The 10,435-nt window shown below is 34.4% G+C and overlaps 1 protein-coding gene across 1 annotated transcript; it reads right to left on the bottom strand.

The window, feature by feature from the left end:
• Positions 1-5,900: 5,900 nt before the first annotated feature.
• LOC102631221 (uclacyanin 1-like) lies at positions 5,901-7,621 on the bottom strand. Its single transcript, XM_006493344.4, has 3 exons — positions 7,596-7,621; positions 7,078-7,297; positions 5,901-6,469 (listed from the first exon to the last, which is right to left on the bottom strand). The coding sequence occupies exons 2-3, from the start codon at positions 7,262-7,264 to the stop codon at positions 5,988-5,990; spliced, it is 669 nt and encodes a 222-aa protein (XP_006493407.2). The 5' UTR covers positions 7,265-7,297; positions 7,596-7,621; the 3' UTR covers positions 5,901-5,987.
• Between the last annotated feature and the right edge of the window lie 2,814 nt (positions 7,622-10,435).

Genomic DNA, 10,435 nt, shown 5'->3' with positions numbered 1-10,435 from the left:
ATCTGTTGAAATTAGGGGTGGATCTTTTAAGGAACAAGCAGGTGCCAGGACCCCTGTGCAAAAAAAATAAAAAAAGTTAGAAAATTTTTAATATTCAATATTTTATGTTTAAAATAAATTGATATCAATCAAATATGAAATACCCATATCGTAAACTGTCGTTTATTTTTATAATTGAAGAAAAAAGAAGAGAAAAAAGAAAGAAGAATAGAAAAAGAAGAAGAAGAAGAAGACCTAAATAGAAGTTCATCATTAAAAAATAAATACTAAATTGAAATTTTCTTATCCAAATTGTAAATGAAAAAGATCAACGTTTCAGGATTAAACTTTCGCCGCATGTCACTATGACACGCAACAGTGATTGAGTCCTCAGTATTAGAACGAAGCAAAGCTTCGTATTTATATCAATACATTCAACAGAAAACAAAAACAAAAACATCCCAGTCTCATTATAGACGCTGGCAATCTTGTTGCTAATTAGCCATCAAAAGAAGCCAAAATCCCAGGCCTGTTCTTTAGTTCTTGTGTTACATTCAACACATTAAACAATAAAGCAAGATTCATTGTTGGGCATATATATATGTTAGATCAAAGCACTGGAACAGATTTAGTTTTAGAGATTTATTTAAATTATAGAAAATATAAAATTGCATGCGAATAGCGTAACACTAGTTTATTTTCTGAAGCTTGAAATCGAAATGAAAGGTGGGTTTGGGTGGGACTATTTGATCCTATCAAATTCTCCTCTACACCGATTTTAAAATATAAATTCATTATTAAAATTTTGAAATTTAAAGATTTCAAAATTATCCTTTACTAATTTTTTTTAATCTTATAATTGCATATTCTCTCTCTACTCTCATATTCTGTAAACTATATACTTAATTTCACTCTCTTTTGAGTTCATTTTTTTGACCTTTCTTAATAGATAGTGATCTCTCATATCATACTTTCTATATATATATTTTTGTATTTAGAAAAAATAAATTTCTTGATATTTATTAACTTTCATGGCTGATAAAAATTTCTTGATATTCAATTTTAAATAGTGAATTTTGTTCCTCTTAATTTGTAATATCAATTGTTTGCAGTTAAGAGAATATATTTAAGAGAGATTGATGAGAATTTGTGAATTGAAATGAAAAAAAAAAAGAAATAATTAATGATGTAATTTTTAAAAAATTATTTAGATAATAAAATTTTTATTCTAAAAAAAATATAAAGAGAAAATTGGTGGGTTTAAATAGTCCCAGCGGGTTATTATGCTTTTGGGATCTTTGTAAATGGTGAACTTCCGCCCACTCTCTATAACGAATTTGCTTGTTGCTGATTGCGTCTACATCCTAATCTACGCCAACCACTGACAGATCAATCAAATTGAGTGCTGCAATTAGGGCTCCATCAATCTTGCCAATTTTAAATTCTCCCTTTTCAAATTATACATTTAACCTTTTGTCTAGGTAATTGATTAGGTTTGAAATCTTGTTTGTAGTCAAATGTAAATGTCTAGCTTTGTCATAACACCAGAGGAAACCATAATTTACTACTTATGAATAATATGTTGAAAAAATAGCATATCATGCTATTTTGAGAGCATATTTTGAGTGAGTCTCACTTAACGAAAGTGGAAAATCTTGTGAGGTTCGGATACTACTCTGTTGATACTTTAAAAGTATAATCTTATTTTCTCAAAATAGTACTTGGGTGAATGAGAAATTATCTCTCAAAGTTCACTTTTAAAGTTGGAAATTTGAAAGAAAATGAGTCTTATCCCACATAGGAAAAAGAAGCCTAGGGATTAGTGTTTATACATAAACACGTAACCATGCATGAGTAAGAATTATAAGGATAAAGGTTCTCTCCACACGCGCGCGCGCAGGGGGGTGCAAATCCAAGACCGATTTGGTTGAACTCGTGTGCACCCGCACGTCCTGCGTACGCGAATGTAGCCCAAAATCATCCATGCAAACTTGGCACCTTTTGAATTCAAAGGATTTGTAACAGCTTCAACAATTATTTCTAGAGATGGCAAAAGTCTGGGTCGGGTCTGGGTTTGGGGCTACCCGCACCGTGCCCGGAATTTTTCTATGCGAGCACGGGTTTTTTTCTGGGTTTTCTCTACCCGGATTTGAGTGATGATGAATTCAAATGAGGTCAAAATCAAACTCCCATAATATATGGGACAGAATCAGAAACGTATGGATACTGGATAACTTTGAAATTCACTGATTAAACATATTGAAATGAGGATTCATTAAAAGCCCTTTTCCCACTTGCAAACCCAACTTGCAAAAACCGTCCTTTCTCACAACACACAAAAATTAAAACGCAAATCATACACCAAAATAATTTCTTCATTTTTTTTAAAGCAATTGAAAGCAAAAAAAAATTGAAAGCAATTTCATCATTTTTTTTGAAAAAACAGCCAAAAAAATAATTACCTCGTGGGTCGTGGCTGTGATGGCGGGGTTGCAGCTGATATGGTGACAAAACCATGGAGTGAGAGTGTGAGACCAGCTATGGTGGCGGACGCCGTCGCGCGGTGGCTGCCGCTAAGAAGCTGACCAAACAGTGAAGGGATCTGTGACGGACTGACGACTGTGCTTTGCGGTTCGTGGAGGGAGAGGCGCGGTCAACTGTCAACACTGCATCGCCATCGGTGAAGATGGGTGGTGGCTGTTGGTGGAGAGACGAGGGGAGGAGGTGCCGATTCTGACTTCTGAGACTTGTCGCAAATTCGCGATTTAGGGTTGGCTGGCCGGTTGGGTTTGGGGGAAATTGGGCAAAGGAAAATGCAATTTTCGTTTTTATATTTTCCTCTTTTTTTTTTTACTTAATAAAAAAGCGGGCATGGGTTCGGGTTCCGGGTTCTTGGTGCTGTGACCGGACCCGTGCCCGGAAACAGCCGGGCATTGAAAATCAATACCCGAATCCGCTTTTTCTAGGGATGGCAATGGGGCAGATATGGGTTGGATCTACTCTGCTCCAGATCCAAATCCATAATAAAAATCAAGATCCGTATATGCTCCAGATCCGTTATGAATCCATATTTTTCGCTCCATATCCAGATCCAAAAAATAAATAAATATCTATATTTGCTCCAAATCTGAAAAAAAATTAAAATCTAAACCTGCTCTAGATCCGTCATGAATTCTAAAATTCAGTAATAATTTTTAGATTGAAAATTGAGGGCTAAAATGTATTGATAACAAATAAATTATATAATTTTTCTCAAAAATATAATAAATGTTGTAGTTTATACTTTTACACCAAAACAGCAAATAAGAAAGATAATAAAATATCATTCAGAAGTAATTGCAGGAGTAAGATCAATTTAATATTCTATTGTTTTCTTCATCATTCTAATATTCACGATACACCTACCCTCATTCCTACAACATTAGATAATGACATATAAATTAAATATGATTTATATTCAATCCTTTATTATTTTTATTATGACTAAATATATGAATAACTATATTCCTTAAAAATTATTTGGCCAATGTAATAAAATAAATTACTAGGTTAAATTACTTGGCTTGCAATTTGAATATTACATGTACATGCTTTGAGGCTAGCTGATCTTTAAATTTACAAAACTAACCTTTAAGTTTTAAGAGTTTAAATGCATGGTAAATACTACTAATATGCTATGAATAAAATTTATTATAATTATCATTCCACAATTATTAAGAAACTTTTAAAATAAAATAAAATTAAAAGATGAGTGGATATGGATATGGATTTAGATATTAAGATAGATCCAGATCCGTCTTAGATCCGCACATTGATATCTAAATCCGATCCAAATCCATTTTAAACCAATCCAAATCCAATCGGATTTGGATCACGTGGATCTTGGATCAAATCCAATCCATTGCCATCCCTAGCTTTTTCCATGCATCCGGTCCGGGCGGGTTTTTCTGCCATCTCTAATTATTTCTTACCTGTTATATAATTCAAGTTTTTTTTAATTGATTTGGTTGTTATAACAATTAAATAAAACATATTGAATTCAGAAATTCAATACAAAGCAGCTGTTACATCCTCACATGAGTATAAAAAAGCATCTCGTCTTCTGTTTTTAGACACTCAAAAAAACCAGCACAAAGCACACTTGTTTTTTCTTCCTCCTTCTTCATCGTCTGTTTTCTCTGATCGAGTTCACTGTTGTGGTTCGCCGGAATTTCCAACCTGTACTTAGCCGGAAATTCGTGCCCGTTGTATCCTGCGAAACAGTTACCAGCAGACCTAAAGCACTCCAGTAGGTGGTAAATCTATTTTAAGGATACTGCCCTGTGTAGGCCTTGGGTTCCATTTTATTTTTCTGTTTCGATTTCCTTTCTCTTCTGTTTTGCTCTCTGTGTTCATTTGACGTTTCCAGTAGTTGGTTTTCGTTGTTTAGCTACTGTCTAAATTGTTATCTCACTGTGTTTGTTTTTGTAACATAATCTGAGCATGTATCTTCGAATGCCCATGTACTCAGTTGGTTTTGCTGCCGATTTAGAGCGTTCAGTTGTCCCAAAGCTACTTCAACAAAAGCATCTTAGTTCCTAACCTTGGATGCAATGCAGCCACATATATGTTTGTTTATCAAATAAGGAGGTAAAGAAGAGTCTTTTCTCGGTTTGTTCCTAATTTGAAAATGTGACAAGCTGGAGTTGTTGAGACATTCCATTATTTGAAGGAGAAAGTTTTCTAGTGGGCACAAAGAGGTTTTGATCAAAGCTGTGGCCCGGGCAATTCCAACCTATGCCATGAGTGTTTCTAAGCTTCCTTCAATCCTTTGTGATGATATTCAAAAAATCATTGCAAAATTTTGGTGGGAATTTAATGTGCAGGCAAGAAGTATTCACTGGATGGATTGGAGAAGATGTGTGTGACGAAAAAAGATTGTGGGTTAGGCTTTCATGAGATTGGAACTTTTAATCAAGCACTTCTGGGTAAACAATGTTGGAGGTTACTTCATTGTCCAAAATCATTAATATTTAGGGTGCTCAAGGCTAGATAGTGGAGTTCATGAAAAGTAATTGCGGTCGAACCTTTTGTATTTTTGGAGGAGTTTACTCTGGGGGAGAGAAGTTATAGAGAATGTTTCTAGATGGCGGGTAGGTGATGGTAAATAATTGTGTGTGAATTCGATCGGATTATTTGGATCAAACCGAATCCGATCTTATTCTAATCAAATCTGATCGAATCACACAATTCATATCCTATCAGATTTGATTGCAAATCCAAATCTGATATGAATTTGTACAGATCGAATTGAATCAAAACTATCCAAATATGATCCGATGCCCAGCTCTATAGAGGATTGGTTGGTTTTAAGAGCAACTATAAGGAACTCTCAAGGAGGAGTCATGGCTGCAGCAACTTGAAGACATCACTTTCCGGATGACGTTGAATTTATTGAAGCATTTGCTATTTATGAAGGTTTAAAGATGGCCAAATTAATAGGGATTTATCCTTTTATTATCGAATTGGATTCACAAAAGGTGATTAACATAATTACTAGCAAGCTTTCAAGCTGGAGTGAGATTGGATGGCTAGTTCACGAGATTCAAGATCTAGCCAAGGATGTTCCTAATGTTGGCTAAGGATGTTGCTAATGTTGTGATTAACTTTGTTCCTGAGTTTGTAATTTAATGACTCACAAGTTATATAATTTAGCATTGGTGAAGCCAAATTGTTGTTTTTAGATAAACAAAGCTCCTGCTGAACTTACAGCTTTATTATCTTGCGATAATTATCTCTCATTAGTAAGTGGCTATTTTCAAAAAAAAAAAAAATGCCCCAAATCTCAATTACAGCGATCAAATAACCAAATTAAGATTCAAAATTTGACAATCATTTCAGAAAACCGACAGGCAAATCATCACCGTATAACAAATTGATCATGATAATGAACATCCACCAATTATTATTTGCAGACATTATTAAGTTTTACTACCATGGGTGTCATGAGCATATATCATCATCAAACGCTAAGCAAAGCTAAAGCCTGGGAAGTCAAGAGAGACTAGCAGAGTGGTGGCCAGCGGGACGCACCAGCTATATGAGAACCAATCGGTGATCATATCGCCAACAGCTGAGTTCCCACAAGGTCCGGGAGAGTCAAAGCCTGGATCAGAAGGAATGTCTGGCTCTTTTCCATCCGACGATGAGTTTATCGGGGGAGGAGGAGGAGGGGGATGGCGCAGTGGCGGTGAAGGCGGAGAACGATGGGGTGATCTCGGGGTGCGGCGGGTGACGTTGGCATCGAGCTGAGGAAGGACGTCCACGCGGAACTTGAGGCCCGAGGCGCAGTGGCCGTTTCGCCCGCAGATGAAGTAGCGGGTACCTGGTTCAATCAACGGCACCACGGTGTCGCCGCTATTGTGGGCACTGATTGGGTTAACCGTGTGGCACGTGGCATATTCCAGTTGGTTTACCTCTAGAACATCGTGCAGCGGAGTGTATGTGAACACTGCACACGCGAGTCACGACAAAATAAAAAATACATCCTCCAATTCCGTTAAGAACCATTTAATTCATATCCAAATATGCCCTCTCTAATCTGTAAAAGAAGCACTAGTTTATTCATTACCAAATATGCCTCGATCGCAATTTCAAAATTACAACTATTTCACTAATTCAGTTTTCGAAACGTTGTCGTTTGGCTGCTGCGAAATTGGACGAAAAGAAATCACTCCTTCGTTTTCTTTCAATTTCGCGGCCGCCAAACAAGTAGAAGAAGGAACGAGGCATCGTCTCAGGGCTTTTTAAGTAATTTTAAGTACAAGTCAACTGAAATTTGATCATTGCATACACAGTTAATTAAGTTCTTTAACGTCAACAAAGAAGAATCCGTATTTTTCTTTGATATTTTTTTTTTCCCGGCAGCCAAACAATCAAATACAAAATGAAAGCAGTAACTGAAGCTAATTATAGAGATAATTAAGCTAATTAATCATAAAAAAAGGAATCCGTCATTTTCTTATATATATATATATATATATATATTCCTAGCAGCCAAACACTAGTAATTAAGTATAAAGCAGTGCATAATAAGTGCATGAAGATGAATGTATATACCGAGAGTGTCGCCAACGTGGAAGGTGGCTGTAGCAGACCAAGCGTGGATGTTGGAAGAGAGATCCCACCCGGTGGAGCCACCGACGGTGTGGTTAGTCGCCGAAACACCGGAAAACGGAATGGAGATTATCACAGTTAGTAAGATCGCCTTCACCGCCCAGCGAGGCATCATCGTTGTCGTCTGCATTAGTTTTTCCTTCTTGTTATATATATATTTTCCCTGCAACCAAAAGAGTAACAATTAATTAACCTCCACAAAAACAACGTACATGCGTTCATTAAGCATGCATGAGATGTGTGCTTGTGTTTCTGTGTATCGATATATAATGCTAAATAAACAGAGCTGGAAATTAACAAAGTAATAACGATTATAAGAACAGTAGATCAAGTGATCTCGAATTGATTTGATGATCATCGTCAATCATGATGATCATGAACAAAAGGATGTCGATGATGATCAATGCTTGATTGGACGGTGATAATTAGAATGGAAGTTTCTAGAGAGAGAGATAGAGTACCAGCAGCAGCGTGAAGTAGAAGAGAATCGAGCAAAATGAGACGGTGTTGAAGGCGGAGCAGAGTGACTGCACTTTATATACTATGCAGAGGTGAGTGAGAGAGCGCGAGAGAGAGGGAAAAGTGCCACAGGTGGTTAGTTTTGTTTGTTTGTTGGTTGCTGTGGAGGCTGCATGCAGCAGTCATGACTCGCTTACCCAGCGCGTGCGCTTTACGTTTCTCAACGGACTCTGGTCTATATTACTATACTCACAGTCGCTCGATCCCTCCCATGGAGATCATTCTTTTTTGTAATTTATTAATTAAATAATAAAATTTCATGATGTGGTGAATTTTATATCCCAATTAGTATTTAAATTTTTTTTTTTTTACTTAACAAAAGAAGAAAAAAATTATGAAATTAATAGGTAGCTTATCTCATAGTCCAAGCATCATCATCAGAAAGTCAACAAAATTTAACTATTTGACAATGCCTAAATTATGGAACAAAGAAATTATAATCACAACTGTATTCTCATATATAATTTAAGATTTTAATGGAGACATTTACTTTAAAATTTTTGTAAATAGAAGAGAGATGGAGAAGAACTGAAAACATAATTGTAAAATTAGTACACTTGCATCTTAAATCCTAAATCCTAATTAAGTTAAAATTATAAATATCTTAATTTGCAAAGCTTTAAACCCTCCAAAAGCATATTAAAGTATTTTCTAATTTCTATATATCATATATATATATATATATGTATATGAAAAATACGTACATGATTTGATACATTAAATATAAAAAATCATATTTACACACGATTACAGATTCAAAAATCACAAAAGCTAAAAAGTAAAAATATCTAAAAAACAATAAAACTTATCAAACATTGCTGAGTTGTGTATGTATATTATCTTATAATATAGTTGCTTGAAAAAATGACTGATATATATTTGTATAAACCGCTGGCTATCAAGAAATGATATTAATTGTCACTGAGTTTGCGGCCTCTCATTAGGCATGAAATGATTTAGAGCATTATAAGCTCATTTTACATATCTCTACCAATATTAGGGGAGTAAATTTTTGAATTTATTTTTTGAAGAAGTAATATAAATTAGTGTGACAAAATTATATTAATTCACATTTTTGAATGTCCGTTGGATATTTGAAATTTGACGATGCAATTCTGCAAAGAATTTGGCAAAATTTGAGCTCCAAACAATTTTATTGGAAGGTCCGGTCGTTTCCTGAAGAGTCAATGTCGTTTTGACATAGTAAGCTATACTATCGTCGCTGCTGCGTGAGAGCCGAGGGGTGATGTGAAAACGGGGGGCATCTATAAATATTGAAAACGATAAATAATTATAATAAAATACAATACACACTAAATAATATAATATGAAATTGAAATATCGTTCACGGGAGTAAGCAATTTCATTTGGAGGAGGCATCTTTAAGTAATAATTAGAGACACAAAATTATTAATAAAATACTAATTAGGGATGGTGAGTTTTGGCAACGGTTGGCAGAATTTGTCGAATTCCAATCAAGATTTGGAATCTCGATCTATTTGAAATGGGATTTAGTACAAAATTTTATTTGAATTTATTATTTAGGTGAGGGATTGAGATCAAAATTTATCTTGATTAACTATTTAGAACGGGATTAAGGACATTTAAAAATTCTCATCAAAATCTAAAATAACACTCAAAATATGAATCTTCATAAATGAATGACATGTCAGTTTGATAAATAAAATATATATGATATGTAGGTTATAATTATACAACACGTCGTATTTATAAGTAATATATATCACATATAGGTTATAGGAGTGTGACATGTCAGTTATGACAGAATCTATAGTGTACAATAGGGATGGCAAAAATCCCCACAGGGACGGGTACCCTCGGGGATTTTTCCCATTCGGAGAGGGTATGAGGATAATTTCATACCCAATTTCTTATTCAGGGAAAGGACGAGGAAATTTTTTTACCAAATTTCTTATTCGAGGAGGGGACAGGGATGAGGTGGAATCCCCATCCCCTACCCATTTTCCCATTTTAATTTTAATTTTTTAAAATTACTAGTAAATAAATAATAAATTTTGAATTATAAAATTATAAAAATTGGTAAAAATAACAAATATCAAAATATTTATATTATCAAACTTTTAGGCCTAATTAACTAATTAAAGTCCTAAATTTTTATTTAAGACATTAAAAAGACCGGATAGATTCTATTAGCCCAAAAATTTTGTTTTAATTTTAATATTCATTAAATATTTTAAACTTAAATCTATTTTTTATTTATTTTTAGATGTTGTAATTGCCTACAGCGAATCACAATTTTAATATCTAATCTAATTTAATCTAATATTTACTCTTGATTTGCTCCAACTTAACTATTGTGCTGTAAAGGGAATAATCCACATTTATAAAGTGCCCATGCCACTATAGAAAAAGTTAATTTTGAATCTAAATTCGATTTTATTTGTAACAATTTTGTATTAGACTATTAATTTATTCATGATAGTTTGTAAAAAAAGTTTGTATCCCTTGCATGCTGCGTTACTTACTAATTTAATGTATGTGACTTTTGTAATAGATATTAATGTAAAATATTTTTCGAACTGTACTTTTATTTGAATTTTTTATTTTCATATGATTAACTCAAATCGAAAATAAAAAAAATGTATTAGTTATTCGGGGATCGTGGACCCTCGGGGATCCCCTATTATTATTCGGGGAGGGGATGCGGATTCTCTTAAGTAATTCTGATGGGGACGGGGACATACGCAAAATATCGGGGATGGATACGGGGAGATTGGTCCCCTCTCCTCCCCTCCTCATT

The sequence above is a fragment of the Citrus sinensis genome, chromosome 3 (genome assembly GCF_022201045.2).
Source record: "Citrus sinensis cultivar Valencia sweet orange chromosome 3, DVS_A1.0, whole genome shotgun sequence".
Taxonomy (NCBI): Eukaryota; Viridiplantae; Streptophyta; class Magnoliopsida; order Sapindales; family Rutaceae; genus Citrus; species Citrus sinensis.
This window is presented reverse-complemented; position numbering and strand designations above follow the sequence as displayed.